General features: G+C 33.5%; 1 protein-coding gene across 1 annotated transcript in view; it reads left to right on the top strand.

The window, feature by feature from the left end:
- Positions 1 to 2,643: 2,643 nt before the first annotated feature.
- The window catches only part of tspan2a (tetraspanin 2a), a 39,920-nt gene continuing 16,986 nt past the window's right edge, over positions 2,644 to 25,577 (top strand). Inside the window, 2 exon segments of the mRNA NM_001018150.1 lie at positions 2,644 to 2,861; positions 14,191 to 14,293. Coding sequence (NP_001018160.1) covers positions 2,793 to 2,861; positions 14,191 to 14,293 — 172 coding nt within the window. The 5' untranslated portion in view covers positions 2,644 to 2,792.

Genomic DNA, 25,577 nt, shown 5'->3' with positions numbered 1-25,577 from the left:
ATCTCAAGCTAAATGTTATATAAACTAAGCTTGACATTGAACTCGTCATTGAAAGTGAAATGCAACCAGACCTATTCTCTTCTTTGTTGACACTGCTTATATTTTGGCATCATCGTATTAAAGAGTTTTAAAATTTACACACAAACAAAGAAGGTCAAAGAACACAATGAAATATAGTCTATATTGTTTAATTTAAGGCTGCTATATGCTATATACTAAACAATAATGGGTTTAGATACATTTAGTAGACAAAAATGACTGAAAGTGAAAATGTGAGAAAGATTATCTCAAGATTATCTCAGCGTGTCCTGAGTTTGACCTCAGAGCAGCAGACAAAGGCATCCTCTCACCAATAGATGACAGTGATTGTGACTGATGTATTGTGCAGTGAGACAAACCTTATGAAAGAGACTCAATAATGAATGCCCTGAATGTCTGACCACATCATGAAGGCGTTGTAAATTACACCGTAGGTTCAAACATTATGCCTGAAATTGATTCTCAATCTGGGAATCATGTGTGTGTGAGTACTGGTTTATACTTGTACGAGCCAATTGTTTTCATTTATAGAAATTATGAATGATGAAATGTGATATGAAATGTCATGGCAACATTTTACTAGAAAAAAAGACCAAATAGAAAATAATAAATTATATAAATATTATACATTTATTAAATTAGGATTTTAGGGTAAATGCAAAGGTTTTCATTTTAATCTTATTGTAGCAATTATTTTAGAATTATTGGATTATTTTAATCCAATTTATTTTATTTTGAGTTTGTGTGAATTATTCAAAATTCAAATAAACTGAATATTAATAAAATTTTAACAATTAAATGAAGCCAATTATTTTTTAAATAAATACAGAATAATGAAAATAAATATCACATCAAAATAAAAACAACAGTAATGTGAGTAGAAGAAATAATTATAAATAAATAAAATTTATATTACATCATTTGATTGTCTTAATCTAATATTGTTATGTTTAAATAATCAAATTAAATAATTATAAAATAATAAGATACAATTCAAATAAACAAAAATTTAATTTAAAAAATCCAATTAAATGAAAATAAACAAATTATGTTTAAAATAAATAATACAATAGGATCAAAATAAATTAATACAATGTAAAATGTAATATAAAATTTATATTATATGGTTAGAAATTATTTTATACGATTATCTTAATCCAATGTTTATTCATTTTGATTGTGTGTGTGTGTGCAAATAATCAAATCAAACAATTATAAAATAATACTTAAAATGATAATCATCATCATCATCATCATCATCATCATCATCATAAAATTCAAATGATCTAAAACTTGACTAAAATAATTCTATTAAATTAAAATAAAACAATTTTGGTTAAAAGAAATATCTAAATAAATTAATACAGTGATATGAATAGAAAAGATATTATATTATATCATGTTATGTTATATTCTGTTATATTAATTATATTATTCAATTATTCATTTTTTTTTTTCAGCTTAGTCCCTTTATTATTCCAGGGGCGCCACAGCGGAATGAACCGCCAACTTATCCAGCACGTTTTTACGCAGCGGATGCCCTTCCAGCCGCAACCCATCACGTCCACACATTCTAATTCACACGCATACACTACGGATAACATGCAAACTCCACACAGAAACACCAACTGACCAAGCCGAAGCTATTATTATATTGTATTTTATTATATAATATTATATTATTTTCCCAGAGATGGGTTGCGGCTGGAAGGGCATCCGCTGTGTAAAAACTTTGCTGGATAAGTTAGCGGTTCATTCCGCTGTGGCGACCCCGGATTAATAAAAGGGACTAAGCCGAAAAGAAAATGAATGATTATTATATTATATTATATTATATTATATTATATTATATTATATTATATTATATTATATTATATTATATTATATTATATTATTCATTCATTCATTCAATGGGGAAACATCCACACACACACTCATTCAGCACACACACTTGCATACACTACAGTCAATTTTAGCTCACCCAATTATAATATAATATAATATAATATAATATAATATAATATAATATAATATAATAAATGCTGGATAAGTTGGCAGTTCATTCCGCTGTGGCAACCCCAGATTAATAAAGAGACTAAGCTGAAAAGAAAATGAATGAATGTTATATCATATATTATTCATTCATTCATTCATTCATTTTGTTATCGGCTTAGTCCCTTTATTTAATCTGGGGTCGCCACAGCAGAATGAACCGGCAACTTATCCAGAACGTTTTTACGTAGCGGATGCCCTTCCAGCCGCAACCCATCTTTGGGAAATAATATACACACACACTCTCACACTATGGACAATTTAGCCTATTTCTATCTATCTATCTATCTATCTATCTATCTATCTATCTATCTATCTATCTATCTATCTGTCTATCTGTCTGTCTGTCTGTCTGTCTGTCTGTCTGTCTGTCTGTCTGTCTGTCTGTCTGTCTGTCTGTCTGTCTGTCTGTCTGTCTGTCTGTCTGTCTGTCTTATCCGCTATTGATGTGTTTGGAAAACGCGGGAAAACAGCCCAATCCTCGCCCCGTCGTCCTGCTGGACCAATGGGCGGAGCTGGTCACGCTGACGGAGTGAACACACACACACACCCACACTGCTGCTGTTGCTGCTGTTGACGGACTGCGAGTGGATTGTGTCTGAATAATAATATTCCTGACCTACATCTCTCACACAGGCCCGCACATTTGCGCAAACATTTTGGTCGACACGGCGAGCGCGCGCAACGAAACGGCAGGCAGGATGAGCGAAGTCCAGGGCTGCATGAAATGTGTCAAATACCTGCTGTTCGTCTTCAACTTCATATTCTGGGTAAGTGCAGAAAGTGTTGATGATTTCTGCGTGATGGTGTCACACATATACAGTATGCTTGTATTTATAATGTGGCACATTCGCGGTCACATGATTTTTGGTATCTTGGCGTACATTTGTTTTCATTCAGCGTGGCTTCTGGCAACAATAGAGGGGAAAATCACAAAAAAATGGGGTACTAGTGTTTTTGTGAAGTGCAAGTAGGTGACAGATGTCGGCTGCGTCTCAATATCTTGTGAGTCGCCTATCTGGACAGCATAGTGAGCATTCTAGGCACGTGCAGACATTTTGAGCATCATTTGTGCGTCAAATAAGCTACTGTTGACATGTTAGACCAGTGGTTCTCAAACTGGTACGTGTACCACTAGTGGTACGCGGGCTGTCTTCTAGCGGTACGCAGAATAATCCAAGACATGTACAAGCAACATATATTTCAAAACTTATCTAAAATGGTTTATATATAAATATGATGAAATATAGCCTATATTTATGAGGTCCAAGCAACATTTGCAGGTTTTGATCAATAGGATACTACAGATTAACACTTTACATTTAAGTTTTTTTGTTTACTTTTTAATAACAGTAAGCTACCATTATTTACTTTTAAAAGCACATTTTAATTTAAACGTTGACATTTTATTTTGTTTGTTTTTTCACATATAAGCACAGTACAGTGTTAATGTTTAAACTATTTATAGTGTTTAAAGCGGCTGATAAAAATTAATACTCCTAATAATAGTAGTTAATCGACCACGTTTTTAAACTGAGCAGAACTGTAGCTGCTTTACTGGGCCTACTACACTAACTTACTGTATTTCAATACTGGTCATTATGATGGTACTTGGAGGGACAATTTTTTCTGAGGTGGTACTTGATGAAAAAAGTTTGAGAACCACTGTGTTAGACTATTGAAACATTGAAGTAAAGTTGGTTTTATATTCGTATACTCCTTAATATTATATTTTCATAATGTATTCTTTCCGAAAATATTATAAGTAAATCATATTAGTAGCCAAAGACTGTCAAAGTACAACATTAGATCAGTCAATGTTGTTTTGAAGTCATATTTGCTTGCTGTTTCTGACCGAATATTCAAAGTAGCTTGGTAAACAATATAAGGAGTGTGTTATAAGTTACTGATCGAATGTGTGAATATAAAACCACTTTACCATTTTTGGTGGAGGAAGGCTAGTTAGGACAATAGGAATTTAATTAAGTATATCATTATTTTTAATAATGGATATGTAATATTTATTAGTAATGTATTATTTATTGGCTTTTTAAAGACTTAAATTATGATAAAATATTATTTTTTTTAGATAAAATATATTAATAAAAACTACCAATAATTACCCAATTTAATGTATGTTGTCTATTAATCTAGTAGTATGTGTTCACCTTTTTACACAGGAGCTAATAAACAAATACATATAGTCTTCAAAATATTTCTGATTTAAGATTTAACTACACTATGCAATTAAATGAAGTGTAAAAAGTTGTTTGGAATACAACAATATTTTTGCTTAATATATGTTCATCAACAGCTGTGGAAAAAAAGTTCTCTGGAGTGGCTTGATTTATTAGATATGTGTTTGAGTAAAATGTTTTATTCTATACAGGTCTAGTATTAATATTTATTTAAAATTTCAACAATGAATAAAGTCATTTAGAGCATTTGTTTTCAGAAAATGACAATCAACCAAAATATCAACTTGATTAAAGAACTTGGCATGATTAAAATCAGGTTAAAACAAGTTAAGTTAATGTTGATAAATTGGTATTGTGTTGTCTAACAGTTGCTCATGCCAGTGTTTTTGTGAAGTGCAAGTAGGTGACAGATGTCGGCTTTGTCCTAATATCTAGTGAGCATACTCACTATACTGTCCAGATAGGCAACTCACTAGAAATTGAGGCATGTGTAGACATTTTGAGCATCCATTGTGCGTCAAATAAGCTACTGTTGACATGTTAGACTACTTAAACATTGTGGTGAAGTTGGTTTTATATTCCCATATTCGGACTCCTTAATGTTATATTTTCATAATGTATTCTTTGCAAATTTTACATAAGTAAATCATATTAGTAGCCTAGTCAAAGACTTTCAAAGTACAACATTAGTTCAGTCAATGTTGTTTTGAAGCCATATTTGCTTGCTGTTTTTGAACGAATATTCAAAGTAGCCTGGTAAACAATATAGCGAATGTGTGTTATAAGTTGTCACTAAACGAATGTGTGAATATAAAACCACTTAAGCTCAATTACTGAAACAGCCAACATGTAGCTTTGTTTCAGAATAAAGCTATACATTGGGCTAGCTGTCATAATGTTACTTTTTCTACATTTTTTGGTGAAGGTGCAAGGCTTGATAGGACAATAGCAACTGTATTATAATAATTAATAAGTAATTTAATTAAATGTATCATTATGTTTCTCATTTGTAATATTTATTAGTAATGTATTATTTATTGACTTTTAAAACATATGTTGTGAAATATGGTCATATTTTTATTAAGATAAAAATAGGATAATGAAATAGTTAAGTAATTAAAACCAGTAATTACTTAGAGTATGCTAGTAGTATGTGTTCACTTTTAATGCAAGAGCTGTTAAACATACTTTTCAAAATGTTTCAAATTTACAATAGATGAAACTGCACTATGCCATTTAAAATGTTAAAATTGTTAAAAATAAATATATACATACATATAAATGTATACATATAAATCCTATGGGAAAAAAAAAAAAACATTTCTCTGGATTTGCTTGGTTTATTAGATTTGTGCTGTAAACTAGTGTGCTGCAAAACAGTGACAAAATTTACGTTTAGAAGATATAAAACTGATATAAACATGTAAAGCTTGTAGTTTGTGGATCAACATTTTTTTCCAAATCACCTCATACTTCAGTTTCTCATCAAATCTTTAACAATCAAATACTCTCTAGTATCTAACATGCCCCGCCCTCATCAAGACGCTACATATTTGATGCACTTGAGCTCAACCACTCACTGGCAGAGCGGTGATAAAGCAAAACACTATTGGCTGTTTTATATAAAGGGGAGGAGCTACACTATATCTCACCCTCTCTTTTGTGTTTTGGTTGAGATTACGTCAACCATCGAATAAAAATGCACATTTCAAAGCACTTTAAAGCAGTGGTTCCCAACCGTTTTATGCCTGCCCCCCCTATTGTAAGGCCCCTGTTCACATTTAATGATATTATCGCTCATACAAGTTTTCAGTAGGTATGACAAAAAGGGTTGTTTTCAAACTTTACTACTATATCTATGTTTCTTAATATATCTAGATATGTTTATGCACAAATAATAGCCTAATGTACAATCTAAAGGCAAAACATTAGTAGGCCATTTGTATTGGGTGCACCTTGCGGTATTGGGGATGAGTCGTCCGCAAAATATCTATAGAATTTGAACGGCCTCATGCCTTCATTAGCAAGAATTTTGCAGATAATGCACTGTGGCTGGGTCAGGGACTCTGCTTTGAGAAATTTGAATAAAACCATAGTTCAGGTAACTATCTTGGTATTTCCTGCATTTCGTGTTTCCGTTATTGCTAGCGTTGCGACCTGAAATGTTTGGAGCTTCCTCACCTGGGTTCAATATGCTTGGGTCATTGCTATTAGCTGCTTAAGGTGAATCAGTGAGAAGTTTTTAAAATATGACACAACCCCCCCAGCAGATCTTGCTGAAGCCCCCCCCCCCCCCCCCCCCCCCCCACTGTTGGGAACCGCTACTTTACAGGACATGGATAATGTTTATCCAAAATGTCATTTAAATGACTTTTTTTCAGAAAAGGACAATTTACTAAAATCACAGCTGTTTGTTGTGATAAAAAATTAGGTTAAAGCAAGTCATGTTAAAAGTTAAAGTTCTTACATTGCAGGGCTCGAAATTGTCACCATTTTGATCGCATATGCGCCCGTAATTTTGTCTATGCGACCTCAAAATATATTTGGGAGCATTTGTGCGAGTATATAAAATTGTTGTGTGCGACCAGTTTTTACTGCAAAATGTTCACCTCATGCGTGGATTTAGGAGACATGCACGCCGAATGCATCTCTGCACCTGAAACGCGAAACGCAGCGCTCAGGAATGGTTTAAAACAGTTATCATGTCAACTTGCTGCAGTAAACAAAGCCAAGTCCGTAATGCTTGCCCCACCTTCGCGCTCTTCTTATTGGCCCACCACTGCTCTAGCACTGAAATATCAGCTGTCAATCACTCAGTCAATGCCTTCTGGCTTGGGATGACAGAGAGAGCTACTACCGCGAAAAATTGTAAATTGCTGAAGATGAGAACGAAGGTAACACTGACAGATTTTGTTTTAGAAACCATGGCATCTAAAGTTACAAATAATGACACATCTTACTAGTGATCATGTGCTGAATGTTAATCCACCATCTACACTTTTCCAAGAGTGGATAAAAGACTTCCATTGGCTTCAAGTCCGCTTTAAAAAGTCTGTGGGATGGAATAAATTTTCAGGTAACTGTTTGCCACATCTAGCACGCAACTTTCAGTTTAATCCTTCATTTAATCGGCAGATGCTGTCCGCCGTGCAAGCGGCAGCTATATGTCAAATTTAATACCACGTACACCATCGCAAACGGCCTTGCACTGAGTAAACTAATATCGCTACTCATGAAAAGGCCGGTATTGCTATTATATGACATATGCACATAATAAAGGTACAGTACATGTCAAAAGCATCAGTGCAATATCAGACAGCACCTGTGAGAACAGCAGAGTTATATTGTTAACAGATTCATCTATGTCAAACAGTGCGTGCAGGGCCAGTAAGTGGTCCGTGTATCTTTTGGTCACTCAGTTATGTTATAAAAATCTATTTTCTTGTGATAACGGGATTTCGTTGAGATTTCATTTCCTCACGCATGCATATATATATATATATATATATATATATATATATATATATATATATATATATATATATATATATATATATATATATATTTTTTTTTTTTTTTTGCTTGTTACTTTGATTGCTGTTGATTTCAAATGCAATAAATATGTTTGTATAAAACTTGTAGTAACGGTGCTTATAATAGGTGTGTGCGACAAAATTTTGGCTGATGCGCCTACATTTTTTAAGTTAGGAGCACCGGTGCTACCAAGGAAAAAGGTTAATTTTGAGCCCTGCATTTGTATTTTGTTGTCTAAATGTTGCTCATTTAATGTATTGCTTGCCATTTATTCGTTAGGACTTGTAAACTTTTAAATACATTTTTGTAGGTGTGAAACCAACACACAAACTATGTTTGCAGAGCATAATCTGCAGTGTTTCCTCAGTACTGGGTTGCGGCTGGAAGGGCATCCGCTGCATAAAACATATGCTGGAATAGTTGGTGATTTATTCTGCTGTGTTGACCTCTTCAATAGATACTAAGCCGAATGTAAATAAATGAATGAATGAATGAATGAATGAATGAATGAATGAATGAATGAATGAATTTATTTGGCTCCCAGAGTCATTTTCTAGTATGCCCCACCAGATGAGAGGGACAAATGTTTATACAGACTCTCAGAATGTTGTGACATTTCAACGTTCAACAACTCATGCATAGTCAAAAAAGCTGTTTATATGCATTCAGTAATCATTTGAGGTTGTGATGTGATGTCCTTTGGTCAACAATGCATGAGTCTGTATTGTGTTGCAAAGTGAAAAAATTAAATTATTTGTAATGCAGCAAAATGTACCAACAGCATCATTTTATACTTGCAGTATGTAAGAAGCAAACAACATGCATAATCCGCCATAAGTGGCTTTACAAATTCCTCTGTGGCTGTTTTGAACAGTTTTAAAGATCGCTGAATGGGTAGATCTTCAAAAGGCAGTCTTCAGTCTGTAGTACAAGATCAGGTTACTGCAGAGTTGTTGAAAGTCTTCCACCCCTTTATGTTGCATTGAACACTTCTTTATTCACCTGCATTGAGTCCTGAGGGCTGTTTTCCAACTCTGACTGAGCGGTTTCTGGATAATCACACCTTCAAAGGCAAGGCCATGGTGACGATTACGTATTATTATCACATACAAAGTAGAGAGATGAATTGGTAATGTCCTCAGATAATGCGCTTACAGCATGTCCCTTGAGGTGGAACTAAGGTTAGTGTTATCATTTTATTGTCTTTCTTGCTTGTAACACTCTTCGTTTTTATCAGTTGCTTGATGAACTTAGAATTTAGCCTTTAGTGCTGTAAATGAGTAAATTCAAGACTCTCTATCTATAAAGTCCACATAATCTAGACTTTTTTTTCCCACATTGCGACAGTTTATAAAAAGATAAAATAATAAATGAGCAAAGAGTGGACATGGCCTGTTTTTTACTACGAGCAAATTGTGTGTAGTAAGGCAGGCATTTCATTCAGAAAGATGGGACAAAAGGTTTGGGAAGAGTTTTTACAATTTAACAGACATCTCCCCCTCACCATTTCTGTTTGTTGTCTAATCTGACAGCTGGAGGGGTGTGGTTAAGTATGTTAGCCACGCCCAATACCTCGGGCGGATGTTAGAATTTAACTGAAAACAAACAGGAAGTGCTATTTCACATTTTAATTTTAGATTACTAGAGCAAACATTTTTTTTCTTAATGATATCCACATGAATTCATCACAGAACTAGCAATGTGAGCTAACAAAACCATATGGTTAGTTTTGATTTCATTTGTACTTTAAATGAAAGTTATTCTTATTTTAGCTTTAAACGAATGTTTCTCTGAAAATTTTGTTGTCTGGGATTACATTAACGTTACTCGCCATTTCGCGAGCTAGTGTAACGCATGGCGTGCCTGACTGGAGTAGTGTTTGGAGGTTGGCTCTTTTGTGTCGGGGGTCCAGGGTTGCTGGGGCAAGGGGGGCAGAGCCAGCACTAGTAGTCAGGCTGACACAGAAGCTATCAAGATTGCTAATGAGCGCATGCTTTAATAAAGTGATATTCTGAGTTCAAAAGCAATGGTCTACTGTTTAACTTGACAGCGGAGAAGGCATCATGTTGTCCGCCACGTCATTTGAGATGCCATGTTGAGCGTTGCTGCACTGAAAACATTGTATTTTGTACTTATTCCCTTTTAACTTTTTAGATATTAGTCTTAATTGAATCATTCGGTTTGTAATGCAAACCGAACCGAAAGTCTCGTACCGAACGGTTCAATACGAATATGCGTATCATTACACCCTATATATATATATATATATATATATATATATATATATATATATATATATATATATATATATATATATATATATATGAATTTAAATATACTAAAATGTTTAAATAATGCTTAAATATACACATGAAGTCTTAGAGTCAAAACATTTAATGCATAATCACACAGAACAAATAAGATAGCACTAGTTACTATTGTAGTATTATTATCTTGAATTTATTACCTTTTTTTGCTCAGTTTTTGCTTAAATTTAAGTTATTTTATTTCAGTATTTGAATTGTAATCATCAAATAATAATTTTAATACTTGCAATCAAAAGATATTTTTTTAATTATATATTTTAAATTTTGGCTTAATACAAATATATTTTAATTTTGGCAGCCACGCTGCATTGGCTAAAAGCTGCGTTTTCTACACATTATTCCATTTTATTTGAATGTGAAAGAAGTCATTTTAAAGCCTTTCTACCATTTCTAGTCTTGGTTGCTCAAAGCCACACAAAAGCCGCAGGAACCGTTCAAAGGCCTCATGTCACTCCTCCAATCCTCATCACACTGTGATTTTGTTACTGCACTAATGGCCACATTACATTGGCCTAAACAGTTAGTGTAAGATGTAATGTAGGGCACAGTGGCGTCAGTCATTGGTTATCAGTGGAGTGGTCTCACTGCGGCGGACAGCAGGGCCTTTGTTTTAGAGGAGGGCAGGCAAAAAAAGAAAAAAAAAGAAGTGGGTCGTTGTCCTGTGCAGTTTAAAGTTCTGGTGTTGGACAGGGTGGGTATGAGGATGGCACCAGGGGATGGTGGATGCCAGAAGAGCGAGTCGGTCAGACTGGCACAGCCTGCCTGCGGATCACAGTCACATTAAAAACTATTTCTTAAGTTAATTACTGTTGAAAGGGTAATTTCACAAAGCAGGTTAGACAGTGTTAGATCTTCTGTTATAATTAGCAACACTGGAAATATGACTTTTGCTGTTTGTTAAGTCTACTTACTTAAAAGGAGCTGAAACAAAACAATTCTTGAGAGTTTTTGGGACAACTTAATTGTTTTGTGTTCAATCAACTTAATTTGTAAAAACTAATTAGTTAACTTAATTCCTTCATGTTGTCTCAACACAAATTGATTCAATTTACAGTGTATGTTTGTAATATTATTTTGTGTGTCACAAATGCGTTTAGAGTAGGGGTGCCCAAACTTTTTTTTAGGAAGGGCCAAAAACCAAACTTGATTGAGTCTAGTGGGCCAAAGGTAAATGTATTTGCCGTGGGTAAATTCCTAATTTATTTAATAATGTTTAAAAATGACTAGAAAATATTGCTTTATATATATTTTTGTACATTTTCGAATGAACTTAGTACAGTAAAAACAAAACAATCTAATTTTTAACAGAATTACACTCGTTTTTGCCTTGATTTGCTCGCTGATACCTTCTGGATAGTTGACTATTTGTTAAGCGACAGTATTAACAGTCTTTTAAAAATCAGATTCATTTACAATATTTAATTGAAACTTTTAATTTCAGTTTGCTTTTCTTGTAGCTCAGCAGTAAAACAAACAAAAAAGGTTACGTCAAATTAGAAATGATGATCTCTGTGTTAAAGGCATTCACTCCAACACTGTCCATAACACTCCCTTTCCTCTCAGATGGGATGGTGGGCCAAACCAAAGGTTACAATAGACCAACTTTGGCCCACGGGCCCTACTTTGGGCATCTCTGGTTTATAGGATTTATGAAGCTTAAATATGATATATGGAAAAATGATAAATTGATATAATTACGAACAACAAAATAAATGCTTAAAAAATAAATTATGAGATTCTGTTGAGTAATTATGACATAAGTCAATAATGAGATAATAAAAACATAATTATGACAAATAAATACTGATGATGTCTATAAAAAATAGACAAATTTGTCATCAAAAATATACATTTGTACATAAAGTCACAGTTTTGATATTTTATAATTAATTATTTAGGTAAATGATGATGAAATAAAGATTATTAAAAAATAAAATTAAAATGGATAATTATTATTAATTTAGCAATTTTAACTTAGTCTCTCCTATAATTTCATCATTATATGTGATAATTTTGACAGTGTGTGATTTTATATAGATGTTATGTCCCTATTATCACTTGGTCTAAAAAAACATACTTTGGTGAATCATAAATACGACAAAAAGTCATAATTATGAATGATCAAATTATGATTATTTTTGTATGTGGCTTCAATGAGCTTCCATTTTTTATTTCAGCTTTTTACAACGTAACTGACTTTGTATGTAATAAGCTTAGTCATTTGTAATTATGACTTTCAGTGTCATAGTTATGATTTCCCAAAGTATGTTTTTTTCTTGCTTGGCAAAAATGAGCTTCTACAAGTCATAGTCTCATTAATAATAATATTTATAACTCAGTTATAATTGGCTTTGTATGTGATAATGTTGATATTGTCTATCATAATTATTATAACTTTGTATCTCATAGCTGTCTATCTCATAAATTACCAAAGTGTGCTGTCATAACTCAAATCAACTCAATTAGTGAGTTGTTTACCATAGATTCACTTCGGATGAATCATTTGAATCTGTGTGTTGATTAATGGAGACTGATTATTTGAACAGATCATTTGAGTTAGGGCTCAGGGAGTTAGATATTGAAAAAAACTTGTTTTGATATTTTGATTTTCTGCTATTTATATTGCAATATTTCACCAGATAACTTTTAAGAGCTTCATTCTGGAAAGAATGAATCAATTTAGATTGATTGGGATGATTTTGTTGTTGTAATTTGCAAATAAGTGCAAAAAAACGAATTACCAGCATAGTTAAATACAGTAAAGCAGTACTCAGGTTTCAGAATAAAATAATCAAATTAAGCTGTATAGTCTATTGTGTGTGTGTGTGTGTGTGTATATGTGTATATGTGTATATATATATGTGTGTGTGTGTGTGTGTGTGCGCTTATACAGTTGAAGTCAGAATTATTAGCCCCCCTTTAAGTTATTTTTCTTTTTTAAATATTTCCCAAATGAAGTTTAATAGAGCAAGGACATTTTCACAGTATGTCTGATAATATTTTTTGTTCTGGAGAAAGCCTTATTTGTTTTATTTCAGCTAGAATAAAGCAGCGTTTAAATTTTTAAAAAACATTTTAAGGACAAAATTATAGTAAATATGGCTTCAACTATATATATATATATATTTATCTATCAACTATATATATATATATATATATATATATATATATATATATATATATATATATTTATTTTTTCCCCCAGTGATGGGTTGCAGCTGGAAGGGCATCCGCTGCATAAAACATGTGCTGGATAAGTTGGCGGTTCATTCCGCTTTGTCGACCCCGGATTAATAAAGGGACTGAGCCAAAAAGAAAATAAATGAATGAATGATATATATATATAATAGAATTAATCTTTGTTAAAGCTACAAATGTAATAATTGCTTGTGTCCAAATGTTTAAACTAGCTTAAAATGTTAAACACAGACCTTAAAAACACACACACACACACAATTGAATAACTTTATAACTGCCAATGTCATATTTACCAAAGTGATTCCATAACTCAAAGCCAATGATTTCAGCATTTTATGTTTGCCTTTCCACTGTCTGCAGTAATGTTTTTTGCATGTCATCATAATTATGGCCTAATCTTTTATAATAATGCCTTTCTATGTCATTTTTCCAAAAATAGTTTTTTCTCATGTGGCGAAAATAAGCTTCTATATGTCGTTTTTGTTTTGGATCTTGTGAACGCAATTGAACTAGTCGTATAATTTTATTTTATCAATTAAATGAACCAACTAGATTCGAACTAGAATTGTAATAACAGAAAGACTTTCTCTGGTGTCCTTACGGATAGCCAAAAGGTTGCTTCCAGTGTCACAATAAATCACTTTATCTTACAGAATTTCAATCAATGCTCTATTTCAGTCAAGGTTATCCCTCCTGTTACGGTGACGGGCAAAAATATAAAGTATCCTGTTCTCAAAGTCAACCCCTGTGTTTTATGTTTCTACCTAAATGTACCACAATTGGAATAAAACAGTAAAGGTCATGAAAACATTTGTGTGTCTGATGTGTTTCTCATGTTTCAGCTTTCGGGCTCTCTGGTGTTGGCTGTGGGATTATGGTTGAGGTTTGACCCAGACACCACCAGTCTCTTATCCGAAAATGACGCACCTGAAAACTTCTTCATTGGTGAGTTGTAGATTTTTTTTTAGCCCACACCTAATGTTTACATAATAGGTCTCATACAGGTTTCATACACTTGCATAAATTGAAGGCAACATATAGTGACTTTAGGAGTGGAAACCACATTCACTCCCTGATCCCCATTCAGATCAGGTTGTAAAATCAGTGAATCTTGGTCGCACTTTATTTTGATGATCTGTTTGTTGAATTTAAGTTACATTGCATCTGCATGCCAACTAATTCTTATAAGATTACAGGTAGATTGTTAGGTTTGGGTTAGAGTTATGGTTGGGGTTAGGGTTACTGTAAGTTGACATGTACTTGCAAAGTTTCTTATAGTCAGTTAAATGTCTGTTGAAGGAGCAGTATCAACAGATATTAAGCAGACAGTCAACAGATACTCAAATGGACCATCAAAATAAAGTTTTACCGAATCGTTTACTGGAGACTCACTCTAAACTGATCATTTCAATCATTGAGTTGTTTACTATAGACTCACTCTCAAAGGATCATTTGAATCAGTGAGTTGTTTACTGAAGACTCACTCAGATTGAATCATTTGAATCAAAGAGTTGTTTACTGAAGACTCACTCAGATTGAATCATTTGAATCAGTGAGTTGTCTACTGAAGACTCACTCAGATTGAATCATTTGAATGATATAATATCAGTGCTGTGCAGATTGATCGAAATCTGTCTTAAAGCAGTGCATGCCGGTTAGAAATTTTGTCCGTATTGATGCTGCGTGGATGCCACGTGACTGTCACATGTGGCATCAAAGTACCGCGACAGGATAAGACGATCGATTCAACCGGTGCAGCATCTGAAGAGCGACGACAGGAGTTGCGATGACGACACTGATATTACACAATTGCCCGAGTTCACCGCATGACGACAACCACGTGTGTTTCAGATTTATTATTGGACAACTTCCGTCTCACAAATTTCAAAACAAACAATTAACTTTTTATACCCTCCCTATCTTGTACACATCATGCTTATTAAAAGACTGCAAATATTGTACTGCTGGATCATCTTTTGTTAAATAATTTGTTCATAATGCCTAGATTTGCACAGGTTTATTCGACCTTTTTATTTTACATTTTTTTATTATTTAGAATATTTACTGCATTCAGCTTCTTAAATGATTTAAATGATATATTTTAGTAAATAAACAAAATTTTTACTCAAGTAAGTCTTACAGACTTGTAATAAATGATATATCACCCCTTTAAAGATTTCTTAACAAATAAGTAAAAAAAAAATATTTTATTAAATATAAAAATATATGATTATAAAATATTTTATTTCCTGTCAAGCTGGTTATGCAGAAATTTTCAAAGTGACATTGATGTACCAGCTCTTTCTGGGAAATTTCTACTAAGTGTAGCTCATTTATTTTGATCCTTTTGTTCTTTTTGGATCAAAGTGCTTTTTTAAAATACCTTTATTATCCAAAATAACCCTTATTGTGGACATTTATTTCCTTTTTATGTATGCTTTCATTTGATTGAAGAATGAAAAATACGCGTCTGCGGTAACATGCTTTTTCACTCACGGCTGTTAGTAAACCATTCAAAAGATGCACCTCTCAACGCAAAAAGCGCGTTCACTGTGATCGGCCCCTTATGCAGCCAAACCCCAAAAATATTTTAAATAATATTTTTAATAATTTAACTGATTCCATTAATCGGTTACAAACACACCCTTTCAGTTAACGGTTAATCGGGTATTCTGAGCATCTCTTGTTCCTTTACTTGAAAGCTCAGATTTAATTATCATAATTTCTTTTGTTTACAGAGTTTGAGGTTTACTGTATTGTTATTATTATTCACACCTTACAGATGTTGATCTATCTTAAGGTTTGCTTTGATTGTTCAGAATTTACACTTTACCATTGCACACACTTTGTAACATTTTATGTATCAAGTTTAAGCGTCTCTTTAACACTTTAACAGAATTTATTGTAAAGAGATGAGATATTTTGTTTAAATATTTTTGTTGTTGACTATTAAAACTATTTGCCTTAGCAGTGTTGGAAAAATTTAAATAAAGTGGTTAAAAAATCATAATATTCCTAAATGGATTATTAAAAATATTCAATAATTATTGATATTGAATGAAATTAAACATGATTTCATGATATTTTTCTGTAATATCACAGAGCCCTAGTAAAAAGTACACTATTTTATTTTGGAATGTAGTGAAGTACAAGTTTTCTAAAATGAATATACTTTTATAGAGCACATATACTTAAAATATATACTTAAGTACAGCAGTTAAGTAAAAATACTTACTATCCACCGCTACAATTGGCAAAAATGTTTTAATAGTTTTAGTTGCGTTGTTTCTGACCAGTAGTCATCTGTAGTAAATTAAATATTTTTGTAAATGCAACAAAAGCTCACCAAATAATGTCTTGGCATACTGACTCTTGTTACATAATGCTAAAAAATTCAGATTAGATCTCGCAAGATTAAGTAAAAAAACTGTAATTTGCCAAATAAACATCAGACAGACAGTAAGTTATCATATTTTTTTATCATGCTGAATTTTCCATTGTGCTCTACATTAATAGCATGTGTTGTTATGCTCATAATTCTACCACCTCCTGTATATCATCAATCGCACAGCACAGAAACGGTAATAAAGACGCCCATAGCTCACTGTTTCATTCATAAACACAACACCAGTCAACAAAGCACCAGGCTCCTACAGCAATTTCAGCCTGAGATTTCCCATCTGCGTCATGGAGCCCCAATGGCCTCTGTAATGGCGTATCTGATATTGGTTTTAGCCGTGATGAATGAGCAGGGACACAGATAGTCCTTGCTAATGGCTAATGCTGATTTCTCACAGGAGAGGACGTGTAACTGCTGGGGGTGAATTATAAAACCGTTATTTCCTCCTCAGCTCCGGTTTAGTCCCCAGAGGTGCTCCTGCTTGTGAAGTTGGTTTCTCCATATACCTCCCTGGTCTTGGTTGTAGTGATTTGTTTGTTTATAATGCTTCAGGTGTTGATAGGGGTCGGTAGGTGTTTATGGGCGTTTAATTGCACATAATGATTACCCAGCTTAATCCTGTTTTTCCTCTCATGGCAGCAAAGAGATGATTGATAATGCCCTCTTTTCACCTTTCATTCAAGCTTTTTATATAGATAAAAAACTAAATAATAAGTTTATGAAAGAAGTTGCTATACTGAATTGCAGGGATAGTTCACCTAAAAATGAAAATGATCTCTTTATAATTTATTCGCCCTCTACTTGTTCCAATGGTTTCTTTTTTCTCTTGAAAAAAGATCATTAGAAAAATGTTGGAAACTCCTAGCCATTTATTTCCATTATATTTTTTTCCTACTTTGAAAGTCAGTGGCTATTGCTGTGGCTATTTCTAACACTTATTAAAATAATATATACAGTTGAAGTCAGAATTATTCGCCCTCCTTTGAATTTTTTTTCTTTTTTAAATATTTCCCAAATGATGTTTAACAGAGCCAGGAAATGTTCACAGTATGTCTGATAATGTTTTTACTTCTGGAGATATTTGTTATTTGTTTTATTTCGGCTAGAATAAAAGCAGTTCTTAATTTTTTTAATATACATTTCAAGGTCAATTTTATTAGCCTCTTTAAGCTATATATTTTTCGATAGTCTACAGAACAAACCATCATTATACAATAACTTGCCTAATTACCCTAACCTGCCTAGTTAACCTAATTATCCGAGTTAAACCTTTAAATGTCACTTTAAGATGAAGTGGCTTGAAAAATGTCTAGTCAAATTTTATTTACTGTTATCATGGCAAAGATAAAAGGAATCAGTTAATAGAAATGAGTTATTAAAACTATTATGTTTAGAAATCTGTTAAAAAAAATCTTCTCTCCGTTAATTATAAATTAGGGGAAAAAATAAACAGAGGGGCTGATATTTCTGACTTCAACTGTATGTATGTATGTATGTATGTATGTATGTATGTATGTATGTATGTATTATTTATTAAATGTAAAAAATGTTATATATGTATTTAAATTTCAAATAACTGCATATTTATTGTATGTAGTTTCAAATAAAATTATTACTCCAGTTATTATTGCTTTTATTACTATTACCATTATTAATAATAATTCACCTATAGCACATGTCTTTGGACTGTGGGGGAAACCGGAGCACCCGGAGGAAACCCATGCGAACACGGGGAGAACATGTAAACTCCACACAGAAACACCAACTGACCCAGCCAAGGCTCAAACCAGCAACCTTCTTGAGTGATTTCTGAAGGATTATTTGACTGAAGTAATGAAGCTGAAATATTGATCTATAAATCACTGGAATAAATTATTAATTTTACTATAATCTGCTTTTGAACAGATATTTAATAGTGCAATAACATTTCACAGTTTTGCAACTTGTACTGGATTGTTGATTATATAAATGCAGCCTTGTTGAGCAGGAGAAGCTTATTTTAAAACATTTAAAAATTCAAACTTTTGACTGGTAGTGTGTATTATTATTTTTATATATAATTATTTTTTGGGGAAGGGGATGTCTCCTTGGATTGGACAGTAGAGATTATTGACTGGAAAGTGTGGGGAGCAGAGAGATGGGAAGGATTGGCATAGGACCTTGAGGTGGGAATTGAACTCAGGTTGCTGCGAGCACCTGAGTGCATGTGTCAACACACTGACCACTACACCATTGGCACCGACAAAATAATGTTTTTTTGTTCATAAAAAAAAAAAAAAAACGGAAATGTATTTGGAACAAGTGTAGGATCAGTAACTGATGATAGAATTTTTATATTTGGGGGAACTATCCCTTTAAGTTCTGAAATCATTTAACTCTGATACCTTACATAGAGACTGAACTGCACCAAGGTTAATTATCACTGGTGTAACCTAAAGCAAAACCATTTCAATAATGTCTATCAACAGCAAAATATGAAAAAAAGAGAAGTGAGAGAAGCTCGTTGGATCCATCTCTGATGCACTGAAAGATAACAAGCATTTCCTGGCAATATGCTCGAGCTTTTGAACAAACGGTTTCTGTCCAGAAACAGAAAAATACCAAATGGCAAACAACAAATGTGCTATGAAGCTAATGTAACAGATGCATACACACAAAAACAAAAAACATGAAGAATTTGGTGAAATAATTCTTTATTTTCTGTGTATTTCTCAATAATACAATATGTAAACAGCTACAGAATTGTTGGTATCTTTCATTTTTGTCCAGAGCAGTTGCATTAGTTTATTTTCAATCATTTTTTGTTTCAGGTTTTTTTAGTGACCACTGTGGGTTTTCTTTCTAACGTTTAGGCTATCAAATAGAATGCTAACAATTTAAATTTTGTCCATGTCTATAAGTGTAGTTCATCCAAAAATGGAAATTCTCCAATCATTCACTCTTCCTCCACTTGTTCCAAACCTGTTTGAGTTTCTTTTTTTCTGTTGAACACAAAGGAAGATATTCTGAAGAATATTGTTCAGCAGAAGCCATGGACTTCCATTGTATTGTTTGTTCCATAGTATTGTTTGTTGATGGCTGCTAATTTCCAACAATCTTCAGAATATCTTGTTTTGTGTTGAGCAGAATAAAGAAGTTCATAAACGTTTAGAACCTCTGAGCAAATGAAAAGGGCGTTTTTGGGTCAACTGTCTCTTTAAAGGTATATCTATCCTAGGGCTGGGCGATTTGGCCTAAAATTAAAATTTCAGTCAATTTACATTTTAACTCAATTAAGATTAATGAATGATTATTTTATTTCTATAAATAAATAAATATTTTTTGCCTTCATGCTTCACTGACAAGTTTTGTACAAAACAGTACGCTCACATATTACTAGTCAGAGATGTTTGAATGAAGGATGCATTACTTGATTTTAAAATAACTGAAGAAAACACATCTATCTATGAGCATTGATTGAACATCAATGTGGAAATACTGAAATTAAAGCACACATTGCCTACAACAAACTGCCACTTTATTTCTTATAAAAAAGTGAAAATAATTCACTTGCACTTTTGGAAAACAAATTAATTATTTTCAGTGCTTTTCATATTAAAAGTAGAAAAATAACAGTATCTCTTCTAAATAAAATAAATTGTATATCATATTTTTAAATAACGCGTTTCTTGTGTCTTCTGTAAACAAACATTTTAATGTAAATAATTTGAATGTAATGGAAAATATGCCACCTCAATGCATCTCTGGCACTGTAAGACAGGGAGTGACGGAGACAACTGAATTAGGATCCACTTGCAGGTTTATTGGGGTAGTCAAGCAAGCAATGGTCAACACAGGTGCAAACAGGTGTATATAGACAATCCAGAATCAAAGTCAAAAGTATCAGACGAGAGGTCGAAAGGCAGGCGGCAGACAGGGACAAAAAGGCAAACAAGGCTAAGGTCAAAACACGGGAAAACAAGACAAGGATAACCCGTTGAAATGTCACTTAACTGATAACAAGACTCGGCAATGGGAATGAGTGTGTGTGCTGCTTAAGTAGTGTGTGTAATCAGGAGTTAGGAGTTACGATCGCTGGGGATCGTGACAGGCACAGCTTCAAATCGCATCGTCAATTTATTGCAAAGTAAGGTTCAAGAACGGGTCCATCATCTTACTTGACCAGAGATCATGTGGCTGCAAAGTGGCCGCAGAAGAATAAATCAGCCTCAGACTTTAAGGCTGATTTATATATCTGCATTAAGTATTCTGCGTGACCTATGGCACTTGCCTTGCGTGTAGCTGTCCATTAATAAACGCAGTGTGCGGTTTGTATTTCTCTGCAATAGCACTTCTGAAACACTAGCTCTTGCTTCCAGCTTTATAATATCAGTGAATAATGTTTTAAAGCTCCAATAAGCTCATCCATCCTTCATAAAATTAATCCATACAACTATTAAGGTAACACTTTGCAAAACAGTAAATGTAGTTAATCTTAGTTAATGTATTTACTGTGAGCAAGACATTTGTTTGTGTTTTGTTAATGTTAACTCATCGTACACTGTTGATAACAAGCACAGTGTTGGATTTTAATAATACATTAGTAAATGTTGAACTATGATTAATGAATATTGTACAAGCACTCTTCATCATTTGTTCATGTTAGTAAATACATTAACTAAAATTACCTACGTGTTGCATATTGTAAATTGTTACCGGTAATGAAAGCCTTATGAAGGACGCAATGGGCTTTTGTAGAAAATTTTTTTTTTTTTTTTTGTAGATAATAATAATAATAATAATTCCTTACATATATATATATATATATAGGGCTTTTCTGGACACTCAAAGCTCTTCACACATTGGGTGGAATCTCCTCATTCAACACCAGTGTGCAGCATCCACCTGGATGATGCGACAGCAGCCATATCACACCAGACCGCACACCAAACGCCAGCTGATTGGTGGAGAGAAGATGGAGTGATGAAGCCAGTTATGATATGGGGATGGTCCGAAGGCCATGATGGACAGAGGCCAGTGGGCAAATTTGGCCAGGATACCGGGGTTAAACCCTTACTCTTTTCGAAGGACATACTGGAATTTTTAACAACCACAGAGAGTCGGGACCTCGGTTTATAGGACGTATTTATTGGGATCACTTTTTTGGGGCGTGAACTATTCCTTCATGAAATTCTTTGACAGTTGTAAATGGGTTAAAGACAAGACATCCTATTTGGTGTCAGCATTAAATGATATTTGCAAAGTAGTTTCTTGTACATAATAAATGTAGCTTCTGTAGCTTCATATTTGCATATTTCAGACACATGCAAATACTGGTATCATGTGAAAAGCAGTATTTACCAATATGAAAATTACACTTATCTGAGAAAGTGTCATTTAAAGTCAATTCAGTTAATCTTTATTAATTAAAGCGCTGTTTACAGTTTAGATTGTCAAAGCAGCTTAACACAGATCATGTTCTAGTAAAGTGAATCTGCTTGTCACAGTTCAGTTCAGTGTAATGCAAATGTCACTGCCAAAACCCTGAAGAGCAACTTCACCAATGAGCAGATCTACCAGACCTAAGCCAAGCAGATTAGTGGCGCCAGTAGCAAAAAGTCACTATAGTATTACTTCTAAACCATTTCTGTGTTTATAAAATGAGTACGCTGTTCATTTTGCACTTCATTTACCACTATACCAGCATATGGCTGTGCGGTGAATGCCCAGTAAAAGACTTGCATACTGTGCCAATTTAGTTTATTCAATTCACTTATTCTGCATGTCTTTGGACTGTGTGAGGAAATCGGAGTACCCGGTAACCCATGTGAGCACATGGAGAACATTTAAACTCCACACTGAAACGCCAACTGACCCAGGCGTCAGTGCTAACTACTGAGCCACCATGCTGCCCCGTCCTGGATTAATCTAGGAAAGAGAGGGAGGAGTAGTGGTGGATGGGGGCATTCTTTGAGGGGGAGATGACTAATGTAAGAAAACCTGGTTATTTATGTGCGTTTGGATTCGTCTGAGTGGTAAATAGTATAATAGTTAATGCGGGACCAGCCGTGGTCAATTATAAGCATGTGATCCTCTCGAAATGACTTTATAAACAAACTTCATTTAGTTAAATACAGACACACACACATATACAGTTGAGGTCAAAATTATATATATATTTTTCTTTTTCAAATATTTCCCATATGATGCTTAAAGTGTCAATCACGCCATGAGCGCCTTGCAGTGGCAAAACGACAATTGACTGTTCATTTTAATATTTTAATGGAGAGTGAGCGACATCCAGCGATCTCAGTTTATGCGAGCAACAGTGACCGTTGCCGACCAGGTGGGAGTGTTGAGCGATGCGACAAAGTTTAGAAACCTTCAACTTTATGCAAATAAATTTTGACTGTTTTGAGTGACAGCCAATAGGAGCATTAGTAGAGCTCACGGGATCCTTTCTCAGCTTCTTCAGAGGCCAGTTTTATGGACCCTTTAACAAAACTGTCATGATAATCTTAATTTTTAATAAGTTTTTAGTGTTTAGACCTTTAAAAAAACGTATGAACATTTATCTGCATTTATAAATGTATTATATTATCTTTGCGTCAAATTACAGAAACATTAATATGTTTTTGATTGCCAACAAAACAAACCACTGTTATACGATGACTTGCCTAATTAACCTAGTTAAGCCTATAAATGTTACTTTAAGCTGAATATTAGTATCTTGAAAAATATCTAGTCAAATATTATTTACTGTCAAAAATGAAATCAGTAAAAATAAATCAGTTATAAGAAATGAGTTACTAAAACTATTATGTTTATAAATGGGTTGAAAAAAATCTTCCTTTCGTTCAACAGAACTTAGGGAAAAATAAACGGGGCTAATAATTTTGACTTCAACTGAATGTATAAGAGAAGTGCTAAGATTAATGTTTAGTCTCTATTTGTGCTGTTTAGTCTCTACTTGCCGAACAGTTTTGTGTGCGTGTCATAGCGGTTACTGAATTTGCATTTTAACATTCTGCAATGAAGCATTTAACAGTAACAGTCGACAGCATGTCATCTTCAACTAAACATCTTCACGGATGAGTCAAAGCTTTCCGTTTACTCATCTTTTCACATGTTTGCCTCATCAGTAAACAACAATTGTCCATTTTCCCTGCTCATGTGTGACGGCCACCTGAACTGTTCCCTGGTTTAGAAAATGATCTGTCCGTTCAGAGATGTTCAGTGTTTATAGAGTAAGGAGAGAGCAGGAGGGATGTTTATATGAAATGCCAGCATGTTTTCCATCCATTTGGCAATTAGGAAGTCAAGAGTAGTGGAGGCTCTGTGTTTTTAGCTTGCTGAACTCTCAGAGGACTTGAGCCAAATCTCCTTTGCCCCGTACTCGCAAAACAACACTATTTTCTCCCTCGGGGGTTAATTATGGTGTGTTGTGACTCTTGTCTTGCCTTACCCTTAATAAAACCTTGGCTTAGCTTCAGCGCTGTGGTTTTTGGCTAGCCTTCTGGTCTTCTCCACTCCTTTGAGAATGGAAATGTCAGCGGAGTCTTATCTGAGGCTACATTTAAACTAGCGTGTTCATTTTAAATGCACAGAATTGGCTATGGTTTCGCATGGCGTCCACACTAACCTTAAGTATCGACCCTCATTGTGTTTCATTGTAAGGGGGCAAAACAAAGATGTGGCAGCTTATATTTGCTCTATTCTGGATAATTGCATTACATATTCTGATATGTCAAGCCTAAGACACTAAGACATGTTTGGTCAAATGTAAACCAGCCTAACATTGGGTGAATTTTTTTTTTTTAAATAAATCAAAATCAAAAAGCGATCTAAAAAGTTCATATCTTTAAGTTTTCTCTTTGCACCACCTGGTGCCTTTGTACTTTCATTTTGTGGGGTGCAGATTGCATAAGTTTTATATATATATATATATATATATATATATATATATATATATATATATATATATATATATATATATATATATATATATTTAACTTTATTTATTTTATTTATTTTATTAATAACTATAACTTTATATATATATATAGTTAAAAAATATTTACTATTTTCCCAAGTGTATATAACTACTGTAAGAAAATATCAGAATTCGGTACATACTTTCAGTATTATCTTTGCTTAAACTAACCCGACCATTAATTATTATTTATTTGTTTAGTATTTTCACATTCTGATTCCAATTATTGAGTTGTTAAAATGACTATAATTAAATTAAATTAAATATTCTCGAGAATATAATAAAATTTGTAATAATGCTATTATATTCTCATTCTGGTATTATATTTTGAGTGACATAAAATGGTTTTAAAAAAACAATAATATTGTTTGTCACAATATATTTTGCTGCAATATATCGTATAACAAAAAATAGATATTGTGACAGGCCCAGACCTGCTCACTATTCTACAAGAAGAAGGGCTCAGAATTCCTCTGGCCACTGTGCAGGACTTGTATCTGTCATTCCCAAAACCAATTGATGCTGTATTGGTTGCAAAAGGAGGCCCTACACTATACTAATGAATTATTGGGGTCTAAAACCAGGCGTTTCACTTTCATAGTTTAATCTCTGTATAATTCAATGCACCGATTGAACTGCTAAAAATGGAACTGGACAATTTTTGTTAAAACCGATTGGCAACCAGGGCTGCGTTTCCCGATAACGATTGATCTTAGCACTTAAGAGCGTTTTCTACGAGTCATTTTGCGAACGTTCGTTATTGTTTCACGTGCGTTTCCCAAAAATGCACTTAACACAATTGCACGTAGCCCAGCTTTAAGTGCAACTTAGGAGTCGCTATCCGTTTGTTAAGTGCT

Source organism: Danio rerio, chromosome 6 (assembly GCF_052040795.2).
Source record: "Danio rerio strain M-AB ecotype USA chromosome 6, GRCz13ab, whole genome shotgun sequence".
Taxonomy (NCBI): Eukaryota; Metazoa; Chordata; class Actinopteri; order Cypriniformes; family Danionidae; genus Danio; species Danio rerio.
The sequence above is the reverse complement of the archived record's forward strand: the minus strand, read 5'-3'. Positions and strand labels throughout refer to the sequence as shown.